This window comes from Gymnogyps californianus, chromosome 13, assembly GCF_018139145.2.
Source record: "Gymnogyps californianus isolate 813 chromosome 13, ASM1813914v2, whole genome shotgun sequence".
NCBI lineage: Eukaryota > Metazoa > Chordata > Aves > Accipitriformes > Cathartidae > Gymnogyps > Gymnogyps californianus.
Window position 1 is genome coordinate 4,969,814 of NC_059483.1, and position 20,144 is coordinate 4,989,957.

General features: G+C 41.3%; 1 protein-coding gene across 3 annotated transcripts in view; it reads left to right on the forward strand.

Annotated features, from left to right (window-relative positions):
• Positions 1-11,193, forward strand: part of SHQ1 (SHQ1, H/ACA ribonucleoprotein assembly factor) — a 53,274-nt gene extending 42,081 nt beyond the window's left edge. For 2 of the 3 annotated variants that reach the window (XM_050904666.1, XM_050904665.1), the window contains exon 11: positions 9,362-11,193. In XM_050904666.1, coding sequence (XP_050760623.1) covers positions 9,362-10,010 — 649 coding nt within the window. In that variant the 3' untranslated portion in view covers positions 10,011-11,193. The remainder of the gene's footprint in view (positions 1-9,361) is intronic. The other variant, XM_050904668.1, reaches the window with a different exon arrangement.
• Positions 11,194-20,144: the final 8,951 nt, after the last annotated feature.

Consider the following 20,144-nt stretch of genomic DNA (forward strand, 5'->3'; position numbering starts at 1 on the left):
GTCATTATTTATACCTCTGCTTATTTTCATGAAATATGTAGGAATTTAAAGATCTTTTTTTTAAACTCTGGTTGCTCTTAAATGTGATTGAAGTTGCCTAGTGTTTCCAGGAGCTGTTAGAAAGGAAATAATCAACAGTGAGTATAGACATGGACAGTATAACTGTGTTAACCTAAGTTATTTAGGCTAAAAATCAGAATCCATCCTCTTGAGAAATGGAAAGAATGAATTCTTACGTGCAATTGCATAAAATATCTTGAATAGACTGAGCACATTTTAGCAGCTGGCTTTTCACAAGAAAGTGTAGAAATTAAGCAGTCTTTAGTGCTGTGTTGTGGAGATGGTTTGTGTCTTTCCTATGAAGACAGGGGTTAATCTAGTACTAAATCATATGAACAAATGTTGCATTATATCTGTTGTGTTTAGTCATCTGTCTTTCTTTTGCTGCAGATAATGTAGAAGATTAGTTAAAGTTTAGGTCATTTTTACCTGAGTCCTGAAGAAAATGGTCCTGTTTCTCCTTCACTAACACATTAAATCCAGCTTTGTTCTTATATTATCTTCTGTACTCATTGATCAGAGCTAATGAGATTTTAATGGAGTTATTTATTGGTTCTGCCTCTTACCATAAAAACGTATAATAAACTAAGCACATGAAACTGTTGAATGGTGCTGTTTATCTGCTGTTTGTGTTTATCTCGCTGGCCGTTAATTGTACTACCTATTCTGTGATTCTTTCACATCTCATAAGCCAGGTAGGGTTATGATGATCTAACCAGCTAATAAAGGCTGGAAAGTGATTTAGTAAATGTTGCATATTCATCTTTCTGCTTAATAGATACAATAAGGAATTTTGTGGATAGAGGTGCCATTTTTGAAGAGATGTAAAGCAGGTTTTAGACTTTTCTGTTCATTAGGAACCTATGGTATTTTCTGTGCGTGGCGCAAGTATAAAAGAATATTATCTGTGTTCTTCTGAGTGAGGGCCTTTCGTTTCCATGAAAGGGTTGCCCTGTGGTTCAGGTGCTGTGTGTATTTTCTTTTCCACTTCATGCCTTAAACTTCATGGTAGTATTGTTACGCTTTGTTAAGTTTTAGCCGTGTTTCACTGGAGAGAATAGTTGTGTTCCCAGAGCTGGATGAAATAAAATTTGTGCATAGTTTCCCCAAGCTTGTGGGAAATTTGGGTAAGGGCGTGTATAAGGTACTTTGCAATAAAAACAATGTAAAGTTAGGTTTGTTCTCATAGTCTGTAATACAATAGTGTGTACAGATAGGCAAAGCGGTTGTCACTGTCTGTTAACATTTACCAACACTACAGGCTTTCTGCTCTGAATTTCTTTCAGAACGTAATTTGGAGTATTTTTGTTCACTGATTCTGAGCTTGGTTTTTCAAAACTATTTCGCTATGGTTGGAGGTCATTGACTAGTGTAGAACTTGAAGCACTCATTAGGAATAACCTTGAAAGTGGAATAAAAAGTGGTGAAATATGGCATCTCATATAAAACACATGCTAAAAGGTGTAATTGAGTCTTAGTCTGTTACCTCCAGCCAGATTCTGAGGCTCATGTTCTTTTGTAATCTATGACTTGTAAAGAGTAGTTTTGGCAAATGGATGGTGTGGTTAGTGTGATAAGTTTCTTATTGCAGCTGAATGTCCATTTGTAAGGATTCTTTTCCTGAACTGGAGGATTTTTTTGTTATCTAATCTCATTGTTCGACCATTTTATGCTTTTTTGGTGCATGTTGACTTTAGATGTTTCTACATTAATGAAGTCTGCTTTTGCATTCAGCACCATCATCGTTATCACTTCTATGTTTTACCAGTCGGGGTTGATCGAACCTAGACTCTTTCATGTCTTGAATATTTTATTAAAATCAAATTGTCTTTCAATTCTGTATCATAAGAATTAAATCATTGTATTATTTTTTTCTTTCTAGCTGTTTGAAATTGTATGTCAAATGTGGAGAGATGTTTGACTTTGTTAGTTGCCTTTCTGAAGGAAGCATGCTACTGTTGGTCTAAAGCCCTGAAGTTTAAGTTATGTTACGGTAATTCAAGAGTATGTGTCTCTCCCCGACTTTATCCTCCACCCCTGGGTGTCAGGATATGCTGTTCCAGTGACTTATGGTGTTGCCTAACAGGGTGAGCTCAATTATCAGCTTCAAGAGACTCCCCAGAGATCACCAGGTTGGTTGCTCAAGCAGCTGTGCAGGACTAGATAGAAGTTGACATCTGAATTTTAGATTGAAGAACAATTTCTTTTCTTCTCAAGTATATATAAGAATAGTTGGATGCTTTGTCAGCTGTGTCATTCTTGTATGAGCTTACTTTCTTATCTTTTGATATCATGTTTGGCTGTAACTTGTTGAGCCTTCAGTCTCAAGAGAGCTTAAGCAGTAGACTTACTGCCATAGAGATATTAATTTTCATCAAGATCATGACAGAGTTCCTGTGGGAAGTTAATGTTGGCATTATCAAGGGCGTGAATGTTGAACAATGTCTCTTCATACCCCTTGTGTCTGGACAGATAAGGCTTGGGCTGGAAGACAGTGATGGATGGAATCCAGCAAGAACCACTCTCGGCACGGGAAAAATAAGATGATCTGAAGGGTCTGGAGAGTCTGGCCCTCTTGCAGGTGCCCTTTTGTTCACCAGTGACAGTCCATGCAGAAATGTCAGTTACATCCTATTGCAGCCTGTCCTGAACCAGTCTTGTGGCAAGGCAGAAAATTTCATTGTCCCTTATAGTTTAATCATTGAATAATAGAATGGTTTGGATTGGAAGGGACCTTAAAGATCACCTAGTTCCAACCCCCCTGCCATGGGCAGGGACACCTTCCACTAGACCAAGTTGCTCAAAGCCCCATCCAGCCTGGCCTTGAACACTGCCAGGGAGGGGGCAACTGACATTTCAATGTCTTGCAGACACTAAATTTACACATACTCTGTATCTGAACTGCTGAGGCTCTACTTTGGGATAATATCTGGTGATGTCTGAGATAATATTAACTCTAGAATTGTCTTAACACTTATGATGCCTCTGGCTAAAAGAATAATTGTGGGAAATTGTAAGCAGTGCTGCCAGGTATGTAATTTGGAACACATTTAAAGTGGTTATACTCTTGGCTGATTGTATTGCTTGTTATCTTATCTGTTCTATCTAAGAAAGAGGGTGTCTATGAATCTTTCTCTCATAATTCTGAGTTTTGCCAGACCTTGTTGAGAAAGGTAGTTTAAGTATAGACTGATGCTTTCTCCTTAAACTTGGTAACTTCTCATACAGTAAATGTATAAAATTAAGGCAGTTGGGAATACCTTGCGATCCAGCAGACAGAAAGCCTTTTGCTTAATGCAACAGCTTTACTATTAGATGGATCCTATGTGTCCAGAGCTCCTGTTGAGTGGAGATAAGTTAAATAACTGCCCTTTTTATATTTGTCAGCCCTGCTGACTGGCACAGCATGCTGCTAGTTTGTATTTGAATGCATCTTAAGGAATTGTAGGCCTACCAGGGGATGGCTGCTTGGCAATGAGACAGGCCCATTTTTATATTTGGCGGAACCTACGACACTGCAAAGGCACGTCTGCACTTGAAGTATCTGCTGTTTCTTTGAGACTTGTTTATCTTGCCTGTAAGGCTTAAAGATAATTAATGTAAAGTGTTTTACATTTAAAACAGGGCTTGTCAGCCCTGTAGGGCCAAGCAAGAGCACTGCTAGCATGGAGGACTGATTCCCATTGTAACACAGTGAATAGGCCCTAACCACATTCGAACAACATAATATAACAAGACTTCAGTTGGTTCTAAGATTAGTTAGATTCCAGCTTGGTTCCAAGACCAGTTAGGTCACGTTCAAACACCAGGCTGGTAACCAAAGCTGTTGTCAATGTTTTTGATATACAGGTTCCCATGCTTTGTTGCTTTTGTGTTGTGCTTGGGCAAGAATAGCTCAATCTGCCATGACAGCACTTGTGCACTGTACGCTGACTTGATTGTGATTGAGCCGGAGTAGATAAGAAAATTCTGTTGCGTTTTGCCATGTCTTACACCTAGTTTATGGTGTGTGCTTCAAAAAAGTGGATGTTTGTATACATCTGTGACATGCAAGGCCAAACTTATGAGGCAGTAGAAATAATCCTTCTATTGTTTACAAAAACAAAAGCAAGCTAGAACTTATGCCTGTACGAGAAAAGTCACTTTTTTTCCATAGTGAAATGTTACTGACTCCTGCTTTGAAATGCTGTGCTGCCAATTTGACTATTTACTCCCATGTTTGCAAATACTCGGTACAGTGTTTTACATATGTAACTCCCATGCCATGATCGAGTATGCAGTGCCACCCATCATACAGAATGAGGAGCAGAATGCTGATTTTCATATTTTCAAGTTGTTTTTAAGTTGTTTGGGTTTTTTTAACATAACTAAACTGCTAAAGCAAGAGAATTGGATGTAAGGCAAGTACCAGGCAGATGGAAAGGCCTGGCCCATTAACACTTTTTCTTTAAACCTTTTCCTTGTGTTAGTGCTATTTCTGACTGATGGACAAAAGCATAATTACTTATTTTTATTTTAACATTTGGGAACAAGTAGAGGTTTTTGTGGCTGGATGAATCCCACAAGTTCTGCATTTATTTTTTACTTTCTGTGGCTAGGTCGACTTTTGTCTTTCCTTCCAACTTATGTTAAATCTTCCTTGGAAACAATCAAATCCCTAATGTATGTCTTCTGTGAGACATTTTTCTTGTAGCTCTGTGTTCTGGAGATAACAGCTATCTTGATTCATCAGATCCTAGTGCCCTTTTTACTCCTTGGAACAGAAGGTAGAACCAGAGCTCGTAGGAGCATTAGTCTTTAACTGGAGAAGTTGTGTCCTGCTTCCCTCCCACCCCGGCTGCCGGTTCTGTCTCAGCACTGCAGTCGGTCCCCATCACCATCACTTCTCTTCATGCTGCCACAGGTGGGCTTTGCTGTAAACCTGTAATGATTTCCCTTTCCTGTTGCCATAATCCTCTTTTTTTTTTTCCTTGTTTTATCCATCTCCCTTTATTTGCTAAATCTCCTTTGATTCTTTGTTCTTTTCACCCTAGTTTTACTCTTTCATAATCTGAGATCTGTGGAACAAGAGGTTTTTTCTTCTAGCACATGGAGAAACTCTCCTGCTTCCTAGACAAGGATTACAGTAGTTCTGTCTTGAAATTTTAATTCCAGACTACCTGGACAAGACCTGAGATGCCTCTGTTGGTATCTATTCCTCAAAGCTATACATTAAACAAAACATGCATCTGATCAATTTAACCTGTAATTAAACATTTTCCTTAAGCAACTGACATCTTGATAACTAATAATTATCATGTGTAGCACCTTTAAAGTCTATTATGCATGTTTATGTAAGAACACTATTACCATAATAATAAGATATCATTACTGCAAATGTGCATACTGAATGAGCATGTCGTAAAGTAATCATGCGATTCCATTAATCATACTTGAAAAATTAAAGTATTTGCTGTCTAATCTCTAAAACACTACTCAAAAGATTTTGGAAACAGCAGGACCTGTTTACTGCAAGTCTCGAATTCACGGTATCTCATTTCTGGTGTCTCATTTTTGTTTCCTGAATTGTTGCTTGTCTTTCAGCTAGGGAAATCATTAGCTCAAAGACCCATAGTCTCCTGTTGAAAGCATTTCCATGCTCTGATTTTTATGCTGTTTGCCTTGTTTTGTGTCCAGGGAGTGCTGCCACTTTTTCTTAAGGCTGATGTGAAATGCACTCCTGAAACTCAGTTCTCCTTGAAATTAGATAATTCATTAGATAAATTAGATAATTGCCTTAAACAAGATGGACTGATAGCTAATTGTAATTCTGTTAGTCCTTTGCACAGGGGGAGGAAAAAAAAAAAAGCTGTTGTTCAGGTGCTCTTTTTTCTTCTTTTAATAGAAGATTGGAAAGTTGAGGAGTGGAGTTTTCTGCTTTTATGTATAAATTTGTCAAGAGCATGACAGTCTTGAGGTTTTTTTTTCTGGAAGAGACTTGATGACCAGAGTGAATGTTGGGAAGAAACATTTAGCCTACTAGGAAATCTGAGTAACTGAAAAGAGACTTTTTCATGCTGTTTAAATCAAATACCTGATATGGCTAAGAGCAAAAAAAAAAAAAAAAAGTTAAAATAATCTTCTAGTTTTTTAATGATTTATTAGAAGATTCCTATTGTGGTTGGCCTAACATGACCTTTGGGGCATTGATGGTGCAGAGAGAAAGAAGGTTGTGCACGTCTGCATGAAATCTGCACCCCTTCCCTTTTCCTGAAACGTGCTGGTTAGTAGTTCATGGACTGTGTCCCTGTGCATGGTGTTGGCAATCACACTGCTCCATGGGACCACTATGTGAGAGAGCTGAAGCAAGGCAGTTGTAGAGATTAAGAGGATAGATGGAATTGTTGGCCTTTTGCAGGCATTTACTCATCCAAGCCGAGTATCCATTTGGGCTGTTATTGTTAGAAGGGAAGAGCGGGCTGTTTAATCAATGGCTTTTTTTCCTGTAATCCTTTGTAAAGAAAAAAAGCACGTCCTCTCTCAGTAGTTCTATCAAAACTTTTGGGAAAAAGGACTAAATGTGAAACTTGAAGCCGCAGTTGTTTTATGAAATCATTATTTCATAGTGTATTTTGATCACTCAGAAGGTTTTCAGACTAAGAATGCCTTTTGCAGTTTTACAGTTGTCCAGTAGGACGGATGTTTGTCTGTAGCTGTCACGCACCAGCCTTTTCATTCATTCTCTTTGAAGTCATTGATAAAAATGCATTTGTGTATAGAGTGACCAAACACTTGCTGCTTTGGAGAGGCCATTTTTTATCTGTCAGCAGTACCACATCTAATTTAGTAACATAATGCGTGTTGAGTCAAATGAGTATATCACTGTGTATTTTCTTCCTTAACACTTGGCATTAAGTAATCTGGAGCACAGTGAAGTATTTATTAATGCCAAAAAGTACCTGATGCCATATATTTCCTTAACACTTGATTCAGTTATGTGACATGTTTCTATATCTAACATGTTAACTGCATTATAAGAGAATAGTAAAAGAGGAGGAGAGGATTTTAAGGGAGTGATTTCAAGGACTGAGAGTACCTAGCAGGAAAAATATGCATGAAAAATTAGAACAGCAGAAATAGGGAAAAGCCAAAAAATACATATAGGATTGGGAAACAAAGTGACAGGCATGATAGAAGAGATGTGAGGACAAACAGGACTTTCAAAATTGATTGTCTATCTATAATGGCAGCAGTAAAACAGGTAGGTAAGACTGAGGTATCTGGAGCTGAAGATGTATCACCGGAGGAAATGGTTGTGCCTACATTTAGTTGCTCATGGCTGTTAATGAAATTAAAAGGAACTACATATAAAATAAGCACAAAACAGAGTTCTCTGTCACAAGGCACATTTAGCTTTTGGAGCTCGTTGTATTCTTGCGGACAGTCAGGCAATAGTACAGGAGAAAGGATTGTACCTTCATATTATTCACAACTCTCACAGGGGAAGGGGGCACATGCATACACATATGTACGTATAGTTAGAAGGAAGGAAAGAGACTGTTTCAAAAGCAAAGCAAAATGCTCTCTGAAAGGGATATAAACTCTTTTGACTTGGGGTATAAACCAGCTTCTCGCCAATGTGTTCAGGAAGCAGATATCCCTGCAAGCCAGTTATTCTGTTACCACCTACCTGCAAGGTTTCATGAACCTTTCTACGTATCACTTGGCTTCTTTGTCTTTCTTTTTACCTATGGAGCAGGAAGAATGCTTTCTTTGTTCCCAATTAAGTTGGCAATTTCTCAAATCCTCCATAACTTTTCAAGAAAAAGTCAAGTTCTTGACAAAAATGAAATGGAAATATATCACCAAGAAGAAAAAATTAGTATAGTGCTAAGTAAGCAGCTTTTTAAAATTTGGTACCTGTGTTTATATAGGAGGCTGCTAGGATAATGTGATCTAATTCTTAGCTTTAGATTTAAAAATTGTAGAAATAGAAATTGTTCTCTGTTGCTTCATTTACTTCTGGGAAACACTTACTTCTTAGTTTTCTAGTCTATGGGTTGAACTAAGGAAGTTTAGTATGTTTTATTCCAAGTTCAGCTTTTAAATGTTGCACTGTCTTTGTAAAACGTGTAAGAAGCGGCATTGAATTTCCCTTCCCCCACTTTTACATACAGGTCCTTGTATGAGAAAAAAAAAATTGAAGCGTCTATGTTATACTGAGTAATTATGCCCCCTGGGAAATGGAATATAAAGATCTTTAAAATCATTCGACTGAGAGAACAAGCACTTTAACTTTTGCCTCGCAGGAGTCATGTATTACATTATCAGCTACTTGCTCCAGTGTCAGTGTGTCATGCCTTGCAGGTTAGCAGGTTTGGCAGAGGAAATGAAACCCAGTCAGTTACTGCAGGATTTATAGTAGACCTGCTGTTGCAGGAAGTGGTGAAAAGTTGATTGATAGTCTGAGGCAAAACTCTACAACAAGAAACAGGATGTATGTTTGTTATTTTATACCCGTTTTCCCCTCTGCCCCCCCACCTCCATTTCAAGGCACTCTCTTACTTGTTGTGCTCTCTATTTATAAATCCATGATGCACTTTTCTGGTAAAGCACGTGCTGACTTCAAAACACTTGAGGAAGTGGATATGGCTGTACCAAAGATTTGAAGCTGACGTAGCATGCCTGCTTTATTAGAGGCGTTTATGTAAAAGGTCCTGATATTTCCGTTGAATTATGTTTCAGCTGAGTTACAAGTGAAAGGTAAAGCACATCTACAGACAGAGTATTGAACATCTCCTGCTATCATGGGTGCACCAAGCTAGCTGTGAGAGGAGGAGAATTATCACTGAGATGGACCTGATTAGCTATGTCCAATTAGTTCATCTGCTTTTAACAGACATATCTGGAAGGGTAGTAAAACAAAGTGATTTTGCTGCATATAAACTTAATTCAGCAAGCCACATGCTGCAGAGTTCACTGCTAACGACAGCAATCTTGAAAAGGTTTGTTCTGAAATCCCTTTTCCCTTACTGTGTGCTGCTGAAACACCAAAGAAGCAGTAACTTTTCTGAAAGTGTCACTGAAGACTTTCAGTGGGATATTGTTTAGCCTTGTGGGAAAAGTTACCCAAAAGAATAGTAATTATGAATACTTAAGATTTTTTTTTTCCCCCATAGCATCTACTTTTGCAATCATAATTGAAGAAGAAAATTGGTTGCAAACAAGTGAATAGTAGAAATGTTTAAGATTTGTGTTCTCGTTATCAAATGGGAAAGTTCTGTTTGTAAAGTTAAATAATATATCTTGTTCTTTGTTAAAGGTCAAAAAAGTTGGCTGCACTCTCTGAATCCTTGCAGAAAACCACACTCGCTAAGTCCCACATAGGATTTGAACTAGAAGAGCTGGAAGCAGCAGCAGTGCTGGTACAAGAGGAAGAGAGCATGTTAAAAGCTGCTGGCACAGTTTCCAAGCAACAGCTGCCTTCCTCTGAGTCGGAGACAAGTGACTCTGAAGAATCAAGCAGTACTTCATCATGTGAGACAGAAGGCTTTGATTCAGATGAGCGAGAGTCCTCAACCAGTGAAGACGGGAAAATAAATTCTTTAGAAGGCACGCTTCAAGAGGAGAGGACAGCTCCACTTATTGACTGTAATGGATTAAGGCAGGGCACAAACACTTCGACGTTTGAGGTTAGTGATGAAAAATCAAAGGTTTCTTTGCAATCTACATCTCTTTCTGGAAAATTGATAGAAGAATTAGAAAAGCAAATGCACACTGCAATTAGACTTTCAGAACAGCCTGAAGGATTGGCTACTGCAAGCTGCATTTTACAGGAACAAGAAGAAAACTGTGTATCTGAACCTGACAGATTTTCAAAAGATACTGCTGGGAAGGGAAATTTCTTGGAGGTGTCTTCAAAGACAAACCCACTGCTTTTTCTTTGCAGCACAAATGAAGATGAAGACTAAAGGACCATGTAAGAACACGGTGTGACCCACTAGCAACACAGCTCATTGCTATAATGAGGTGTTCCCAAGGCTATCCTGAGCTGCAGAAAGAAGTTGATATTTTTCTTCTTTGTTGTGTTGACAGTTTGGAGGACAAAACTGCTTTGAAAAGAATTTATGTGACTGTATGATAGATACCCTCATAGTTAGATTTTTATTTTTCTTCTCTGATTCAACAGAGTCTCAGATTTGATCTCTACATGTGGGAATGTGTAACTTCAGTAAACTTCTAGAAGCAGTTTTCATTAAGCTTATTTGGTGGTAGAATGATGTCCTAATCAAATACAACTGAAATGAGTTGTAGCATCATTTTAGTTATCTTTAGCTGTTGGGATTTACTTGAAAAATATCCTCATAATGTTTGTATAAAATTGTTTATGACATTTTGCTGCATTTTTTTCATTTTAAAATGCTTTATAGCTAACCACTTCAAAAATAATGGCTATAACTTTAAAAGTCTAAATAGTGCTGACAAATTGTTTTTAAATATATGAATATTTTCTATTTTTTGTACAAAATAAATGTCTGTCATCAGTACAAGATAGAAGGGTTACAGCTTATATTTCTACAAGATAGAAGGGTTACAGCTTATATTTCTGCAGTTCTTACGTAAGTTATTTCAACAGTTTTGTCATGTATTTATTCTTTTGTGCTGTTTTTGAAATGTTTCCATGTGTGGACGCTAAAGAACAGAAATCATAATTACTTCTTACTTCTTTCTGCGTATGCTCTTAATATTGCCACAGTAATGTTAACCAAAATGAAGAAACAACATGGTACAGCAGTCTTGAGTGTAGGACTGAAAGCAAACCTGTGTGGTCTAGACCTGGCTTTGTTATTAGTCTGTCACGTAGCTTTGGCCAACTCATTTGCTCCTTTTTGTCTTTATAATGTTAAAATAATCCAATCAGTCAATATATTTTGTGGTAATTTCTGTTAACTGTAGATAGGTTCTTGAAATCAGGTGGCTACTGCAAATTATATGCTGCTATTCAATCTCTACCAAAGGATTTGGGAGGGAGGCAGGATGGGGCATGGACCACCAGGCTTGGTTCAGCAGCCTGACAAAACAGGAGCACCTGATTCATGCTTCTGGAGGGGCGAGCCATGATTACTTTTCAACCTTTTTACTATTAAAAAGTGTATAAAAATCCTAAGCTTAAAGACTTATTCTTCACCAATGCTACACCCTGCTGGAAATCAGTAGGCTAGCTCTGTTCCTGTGCTGACTCCTGTTCAGTGAGAACTGCAACCCTGATCTGCCAATATTTTTTATGTTCTTAAATACCTACTGGTCGCTTAATCAGTCTCTGTGTTCTGTTCCCCAGGGGAGGAACCTTTCCCATCTTGCATGTCAGTGAGCACTTACTCTTCTAAATGCTAGCAATAAAGTCTACACTGTAGCTGCAATTATGCAGCATATGTCTGAGAGAGGGGGAAAAATGTGCTTAAAGAAAAAAAAAAAGTAACTCTACTCCCTCTCTCCCCAAATTAGAGGTATGAACTCTGAAACTTCCTTCAACTGAACATGGGCTGCAAAAAGCTATATTAGTATGAGTTAGGAAATACATGTGGTGAAAATTGGTAGGTATTTGTAATATCCCATGTCTTCAGCTCTCTTTTTTTTTTTTTTTTCCCCTCCCCTTCTCCATTCTCCCATTTTTGTGGCAGACTGTTGAGGAGAATGTTCCTCTTTTTCCAACAGACCTGCTTACTTGCAGGGCCTGACTGCCTCTTCTGGAGTGAGGACATCTTTCGTTACTCTTTTTGTTCTTTCCTCTGCGTGCCTAAAAGCATGGTTTCTTTATACCATTTGTGAGCCTTTTCCATCTGTCTGCGTGAATCCCATTTGGGTGTAAATATCTTCAGTGTCCATACAATGTGATGCCACAATAAATGCCAGATGAGAACATGGCATGCACACAGACGTTAACTCCCAGATAACTTCGATGTCATTGATGTCTTCACCTTTGAGACCCTGCATAGTTGAGCTGGTTCTGCCTCCGAAAACATACTGGTGCCTGCTCACTTCCCGCAGGTCTGCAGTGTGCTGCCTTTCCTTCTGCTTCTGCCCTGCTATTCCTCTGCACGTCTGTGCTTGGGGCAATGTGCTGTCATGTGTCGTACCCTGAGGCCCATTCCCAGGTTTCTTCCCCTTTTTGTCCAATGTTGATGTTCATCATTGCCTTTTTGCAAACCTCTGTTTGCTCGTTGTGGAGCTGATAATGAATGTTGATTGTTACATATTGATTGATAGCAATTTTATGTGACCTTTGTAGTGGTGGAGTGGGAATAGTTTCTGTATTGGGTGATAAGAATTTCACATGTGGCTGCATTATCCAGCACACCCAGAGTGCTCAGCATGAGCAATGTCTGTATGAAAGAGAAGCCTTGCTTCTCCAAAAAGAACACACAGAGACACTGCTACAAGAAAAGTGGAGCTCTGTAACCTTGTTTAGCCAAAACTGAGGCTTGCTGAATCCATGAACCACAAACACTTGGGAAAAACAAAAAAACCCAAACCCCACCACCACGCCTGACCCCTCAATCCCGTAAGCTGGTGTGGGTTCTGAAAGAAGCGAGTGAACTCCAATAAGGAGTCAAATTTATGTAGAGGAGCTATTTGGATGAATCCATAGGAATTGTTCTTACGCAGGTTTTCAAGGCTGGAAATTGGTTGATAAATGAGGAGCTCAATACATGTGTAGTCTGTTCTGTTGGTTTTAAAATTCTCCTTGTTTCTAGTGCCCCTCCCCACCCTATCCAGCCAAGCTTATTTGTAGCACAGCCAATACTTTGTTTTAAGGCATTTGTTGCTCATCATCGTAATCAGTCCAAAGGGAACAGAATCCAGTGGCTGGACAAAATTCCTACTGAAAATAAGTTTGAATATGAGCTAAGCCTGAGAGGAGAAGAGCTGTGGCATTTTGCTGGAGGAGGGGAAAGCAGGTTGTCTGAGGTGTACGGAGTGCTGTGGGGGAGAGATTAAATGGAGTTGGAAATATAATTTGTTTAATGTCTTGTTATTCATCAGTTAACTTTATATTAGAGATTCATGCTAAATAGAGCATTTTGTCCCGATGTTATGTTGTGGCTGTGGTGCAGCGCTCCCCTGAAGCCAACTAAGGTGGCCATGGGAAGATGGCTCCAGTTAACGTCCTGACACTTCTCCGCTGCAGTAGCCTGTCATTGGGACAGCACCGACCTCTGTTCCTATCCAGACCCGAGCGAAGGCAAGGTCTCGTTCCCAGCCTCACATCTTCGCAGAGGTGTTTGTGAGCTGTCCTTACAGAAAGCTGATCTTCCCTGGGTAAGTGAATGGCAGCAGCCTGAATTCTTGCCTGAGGCCCCGGGGGAGCCTGTTCTCCATCCTCAGTGCTGCCTGGAGTGCTGCTCCTGCCAAGGATAGCAGGAGAGGGATCTGCAGGCCCTGTTTGTGCATATGTGCTAGCCCTGCTGTCTTGAGCTGCCCGAGTGTAACAGAGCCCTGGTAAATGAGAACGAAGGCAAATCTGGTGCTCTCAAGCCTTGGCTGCACTGCTTGGCAGGACTGAGGGAGCAACACGACGTGTGTGTGCGGAGGGAGGGAGTCCCTTGCCTCCAGGAGTTGGCTCTGAAAGAATGGAGATGCACTTACGTTAGACAGGAAGACGCTTGTTGATGTAGTGCTTTAAAAAGAAGGTGTTAAAAGCAACAAGTGGAATACTGGAAGTAATCAGTAGATAAACTTTTTTTTTCTCCTTTTTTTCCATGGGGACAGTGTCACCCACAGGACGTTGCCACCTTTTCATTTCTTTCCCCAAAGAAAAAATCAGTGCTGAATTGATTAAATAATTTATTTCTTTTTTCCCCGGCTTTTTTTAATTCCAGCCAGCTTTCTGAAAAGTTTGTAAAGGCTTTGCTCTATATCAAAAGAAAAAAGCATCCATTAGACTTGATTTACTACAGTAAATGATAAATATGGCAAAGAAATTGATTCACAGCACTGGAGTGAAGGGGCCAGGCAACCCTCTGCCGTTGACATAGCTGAATATTGTCGAAGCCTGAGCTGACTGTCTCAAGGCTGGAGAAAACAAACAGGGAAACACATGTCAAACAGATAAATAGCTCTGCTGTTTAGAGCTCTCCGTGGAGGCCATTTGTCTCCAAGATAAGGAAGAATGCACTCCAGAGCTGTGAGAAGATAAGCTGGGAGAACAAAATGAATATGGAATTGCTATGGTTGTACTTGGGCGTTTACACACGGAGCAAATACGGTACCCCCACCGCGGGGGTCTCTGCAGTGAGCAGGGTGCAGCACCCAGGGAAATGTCTAATGTGAACTTGCAGACTTTTCTTAAATATTTCAGCAGTGGATGATATTTGCACCTTTATAGCATACGAACAAATGGTATTGGTGTCAGTTGTCTTAGCAAGTCACTAATTTTAAAGTATTTTCTGAGCCTGTCGTGCATCTGTCTCTCTCCGTTTTAGTGGTAAGCGGGCTACAGCCTGTGGTTGTGTGGGCATGTGTGAGGCATGATTTTGCATTGACACAATAAATTTGCGTTTGTAGTACTGTGGTACCCATAAATCGTACTATTTTTATATTCTTAGGTTTCGGAGAAGTGACAGTACCATTTTCACAAATACTGCATTTGGAGACCTGACTTAGATCGTATCTGAAATGCGTTTGGTAATGTTGGTTTGCATTTCATTAAACGTTTTCTCATATTCAAAAGCCGCAATACAGTTGAGCGTAGTTGGTGGCATTTTGGAGGATACTTGAGGACAAGAACAAAAGCTGTGTCCCTTAGGTGAGGACTAAGATGTTGGCAGAGCTCCATGAAGGAGGACAGCTCTGACCCAACAGCCGGTCATTTCTGTGGGAGAAGCTTCCTTTAGTCAGGTAGTACTGGTTAGCGATTAGCATGGAAAAGAACAGAAAGTTTCAGGTTTATAAACTAGCACGGTCAGCCAGGTGGTAACCTTACTAAGCAGTAGCCCCAGGAGCTCAGTGGCCAGTCCCTCTCTTCACTGTTGATGTTCTGAGTGACTTTGCAAATCATTTTCCCTGCTTTCACAGAGGTACCGGGCCTGACTCGGGAAGGTCCAGCCTTTGGAAAGGGAACACAGAAAGAGAGTAAAAAGGAATAAAGCTCAAATCTGATAGTGGAGACTTCTTTCTCTGCTACTGACTTGTGCTGAGCAAGGGCAAGAGGCTAACATCTACAATTTCTGATGTATTCTTAAATATCTTTCTGTGTATCAGTATCTGAGTGTCTGACTCAAGGCCGTCGGTGCCTTGGGAGCTGCAGTTCTCACCCACACCAGCTGGAGTCACTGCTCCTCTAAACCCCTGAAAATTAGACAAACCTGGCGAAAATTAGATGGCAGAAACCTCTTTTAAAAAAAAAAAAAAACAAAAACAAAAGGATGTGTCTGAAGGCTTGGCTCTCTGTTGCACTGTGTATCAATACCTCTGTAAAACAGACCTCTTAGCCCTCTGCCCAGGGGGATCTGTGAGGCCTCATCACCACTTGAACAATACTTTGGTGGTGGTCTTCTGGAAAGGTCCTGTTCTTGGGTAATCCCTGAACATAGCCTTGCTTCAAGTCCATAAACCAGGATAAAACCCACTGTGCGTGTGCAAGACTGTTTCTAGCAATGGAAACAGATCCCTGGTGTTTCCTCTTGGCAGGCAGATCACCTTCTCTGAAGAGCCCAGAAATTTTAATAGCCCCTCTCATTCTCGTTACTGATTTGGCTTGCACCACTCTTCTCCGTGCATGACCCCGCTTTCAGCGCAGAACCCCCCTTCTCGTGTGCTAAGTTGCTCATGGAGGTCCCATCTCCGTACGTCGCTCCCCTCGTCACCTCGCCTGTCTGTTCACAGGGCACTTGCCCGAGCATGCCTGCTCCTTACGTTGGCGTATTTTACTTCTCACGCCTCTACTCTGCCACTCGGACATGGTGAGACCGCACCATCTCCTGCCTTTGGCGGGGTGGGAGCTGCAGGGGGTGAAGGAGGAGAGGAGAGAAGCTGCTGGGCAGGGAGCATGGAGCCAGCATTGACCTTAAAGCTGTGCCGGGGAGCAATGGGAGGAGAAAGTTCAGCAGCCGGTTTTATCAGGAGACGGCAGCTGTGTGTGCTTGGCCTCTGCCATGCGAGCTTTGGCTTTCCATGAAGGGCAGGGAGGGCCGCTGCTGGCAACAAGGATTTTGCAACCTTCAGTTGTGCTTGTCGGTCTGGAGTCAGTGGTAGGGTGAATGGCAGTAAACATCATTCTCTCTGATTATGGATGTGAGAGAGATTTGGGAGTATAACTCATAAATGGTAACGAGATGTTTAAGGCATAAATCAACTGCGTATCAAGATGAGAACAAACTCCCCTCCGCTGTACTCCAAAAAGTCCAGGTAGTGACCTGATTGCAGCACCCGACCTGCCAGGGCTGCAATTACTTTTTGTCTCCTGTCCGCAATTCTTGGCAATTATGCAGAAATATCCCATTTCCTGCGGTAAATAAATTGGGATTCATGTTTTGCCTTGATGTAACTCCTCCTTCTCTAATATGCTGCATTGTCCATTGATTTGCCTAATTATGTGTATTACAACTGCATAAGGCGCTGGGTAGCAGCAGGGGTCTGTACTGTGGAGAGGAGGAGGGTGATTGCTCCATCTGTTCCTCCGAGCTGCTGGGAGAAGTGTCGGGGAGTGAAGTGGGAAATGGAGGGAAGGAATTACCATTTAGTGCAGGTGCCTCTGGAAGGGGAATCCCACTGCCAGGTGCTGGCAGGCAGCTCTCCGGAGCTCCTCGCGTGCTTAATTACCCTATAGTGAGACTTCCCATCTCAAATTAGAGCAGGCAATTGCAACTGAAGTCTTGAAACAAAATGGGGAGTGTAGCAGTGCTTAATCTATTTCACTATAGAGACCTGCATTTCTCATTCAGCAAGATTCATGCCCCATTCGGCCAAATTTAAAAGCAGTTACCTGGAATTAGATGATTAATTTTAAAATCTGAATGTGGAAGTGTAAAAGCAGACAAGGTCAAAGCATCTGAGCCTGCGAATCTGGGTTTCAGTGATGATATTCTAAAAAGCGAGTGCAATACTTCATACTGTGGATTTAGGAAGAAGTTGCTCAGGACTATCAGAGCCAGAGCGGGGAGTACCAGGCAGAGCACGGGGACGAGCTGTCATTGCTTTTCAGTATTTGCTGTCCTGGACAAGTAGCTTAATGCCTCCACAGCTGCCTCTCCCTTTCACACTCGCAGGCTCGCTGATGGATCAATAGTGGCAATAGGGGAACCTGTTGCTCGCTCTCCTGCTGATTTCTGCCAGGCTGCTAACAACTGGAAGCGGGTAACTCATCAGAGCAGTTTGTCTGTTAGTCCGACTGGAAAATATCTGAGGAATAAAAAAATGGCCAGAACGTGTTGTGTGCCATCGTAACGAGTAATGCACAGGGACTGTAACGTCCTGGGAATAATGCACTTGGAAGGGGGAAGGCTATCAAAGTTGAAGTCATGGTGTGTATCCTTTTGTGTTTTAAATTGCCTTAGCACTTTTTTGTGTGCTTCTGCACCTTGGAACAGCGCTGCGAGGAGTTACACACAGTGTGCATCTGTGCAGGTTTGATTGTGTCCATGTGATATATCCTAACTTTGCTGTACCTGGCAGATTACTCAGGAGTTGCTAGTCCTGTCGTTAATTTAGGAATTAAATTGTCTGAAATGATCACATAACCAAGAGTGCAATAAAAAGTTGAGATTTTTGGTCCATCCTTCCAGTCACCTTCCCACGCTGCTTTGTACCTGTCCTGAGTGACCGGTCCGTTTGTGCCTGGTCCCTATAGCTGGGGTAAAGGGGTGAGCTGAAATTGCCTCTCCCTGAGACCTGGTGTAAGTTATAACACTTACTGTGCTTTTCTTCCTAACTCTGCGGTACGTGTGCCCCGCTCAGGCCTGCAAAGCAACGCCGTGCCTGCTGCTTTGGGAAACGGCAGAGGCGAAGGCACAGGAGCAGAAATGTGCGTGGGAGCTTGCCGTGGCACCGCGTGGGAAGGATCACCACTTCATCCGCAGTGACACACCGGGCTGTATCAAAGTCAGAGTTGTGAGGATCATCTGCGAGAGCTACGAAACTAAACCAAGGTGCCTGGCAGTGATCCAGTCATTCATCCGTGGTCTGAAGTATAAGGCAAGGATTTGGTGTGGGGCAGCGGCGGGAAGTTCCCTTTTCTCTTCAGATATCCGACAGCAAACTTCATCGGTCACGGTAGTGCAGGATATGTTGGGTCTCAGAGTAAGTGGAATAGTACTGTCTAAAAATTGGGAAGAATCTTTATTCCAAGAAGATACTGATGCTAACGTGATTATGCTCTCAAATCCTTAGGGATTTGAGTTATAAGTAATTACAGTGATATATCTTTCCTATATCGCTGAAACAATAAGCTTGTGGAACCTTAATACCATGCTCTTAATGACCCTAATGAAAAGTCCTAAATCACGCTTTTCTTATTAACTGCAAAGCTGATTGGGTGTCAGTGAATATCCAGCACAGGCGGCAAAGGAAGCGTGTGTGTGCGCACACGAGTGTGTGTGTGTGTTCATCAATTTGCTTTTCAAAGTGGCTAAAAACAAAAGTCTGAGGAGTTCCCCCTGCGAGGTGATTTCCCTGGGTGCTGCTCAGTTTGCAGCCTTGGTGCTAACTGCTCCTTGCGCTAATGGTATCCTCTCACCAGAGAAAACGTCGTACTTCAGATCTGAAGTGGTTGGCAGAAGCTGTAATTGAGGTGTGAAGTGACTTTCCACACAAGAACCTGCCTTCCAGTGTGGGGCTCCTCGCTTGTCTCACCCCAGAATGCTGTTAACAGAGACTCTTCGGCAATTAGCTGTTTATAAATGGGCTTCGAAGCCTATTTCTATTCCTGCTATTCTGTTTGGATTGCTAATCCTCCAATTTGCACCTTAAATCCCTTAAAATAAAACAAATGTGGAAATGCTATTGCATTGATTGCAGTAATAAATGTAAGAGAACAGAATACTTAAAATGTAAATAAATATTTTTGGCCCCAACTTTATCAAAACCAAACTGCAATTAATATTTTTTTTAATACTGATAGTTACTAGAATTCTGAGGCTTAGAAATATGGTTTAAGATCATTTTTGCTTAACGAATAATCAGCTTTATTAATTTTGTATAGATTTATATGGGGAAAAGAGAAAATAAAGAAAATAACGATGTATTAGGCTGGTAGGAGGTATGATTCAAATTAATCCGAGGAAGCAGGTGAAGTCCCAGACCAGTCCTTTAAAAGAATTGGGTGGATTTTGGCAAGTTGTGGGAAGATATTTTCATTGATAATGTGATACAGACCCCGATGCACGTGTTCGCATGCATGGGAATGCAGGAGGCATTGCGCTGGGAGCACCAAGCCGCCAGTGTGCTGCCTGCTGCCTCGGGGATCAACATCTGCCTTCCCCGGGGGCCTCTGACCTAACCAGGCCCTGCAAAAAGGTCTAGAGTTGCAGTATCGTGTTTTCCTGGCTGCTTATGTTATTTTAATACAGCCCTGAGTTCCCTGAAATTGGCTGGGTATTTCCACTGGATCCAACCCCAGGCAAAAAAGAAGAAAAAAGGGGTGGAGGAGGAGGATGCGGGATGGGGAACAGGTAATTTCAGCTCATTACTGTGCTGCTGTTTTCTTGAGTGACCACAGGCACCTCCCTTACGCTCCCGGCACCCCGCTTCCCTTAAAATGGAAATAGTAACGCTTCCTTGCCGTGCAGCGGTGCTCCCCAGTTAAAAGCATGAAAGAGGTGAAATCTGTGTTCATATTCCGTTTTCATCTTAAACTTACATTTTACTTACAAATTACTTAAATTACAGGTTAATCGATGGTATAGCGTAAGTGGACAATCTAGTGTAACTAGGCCTGAATGTTGGAGAAAAACAGTGACAGCTACAAGCTGTAGCTGTCAAAGCCCCACTGCGATATAAATATTAGATGGATGTTTTATAGATTAGGGAAAATGGGCTGGATGACTGACAGCGATGTGGAAAACGTAAGTACCTGTAGACGTTCAACGCTGGAAATGTGGTTTGAGCAC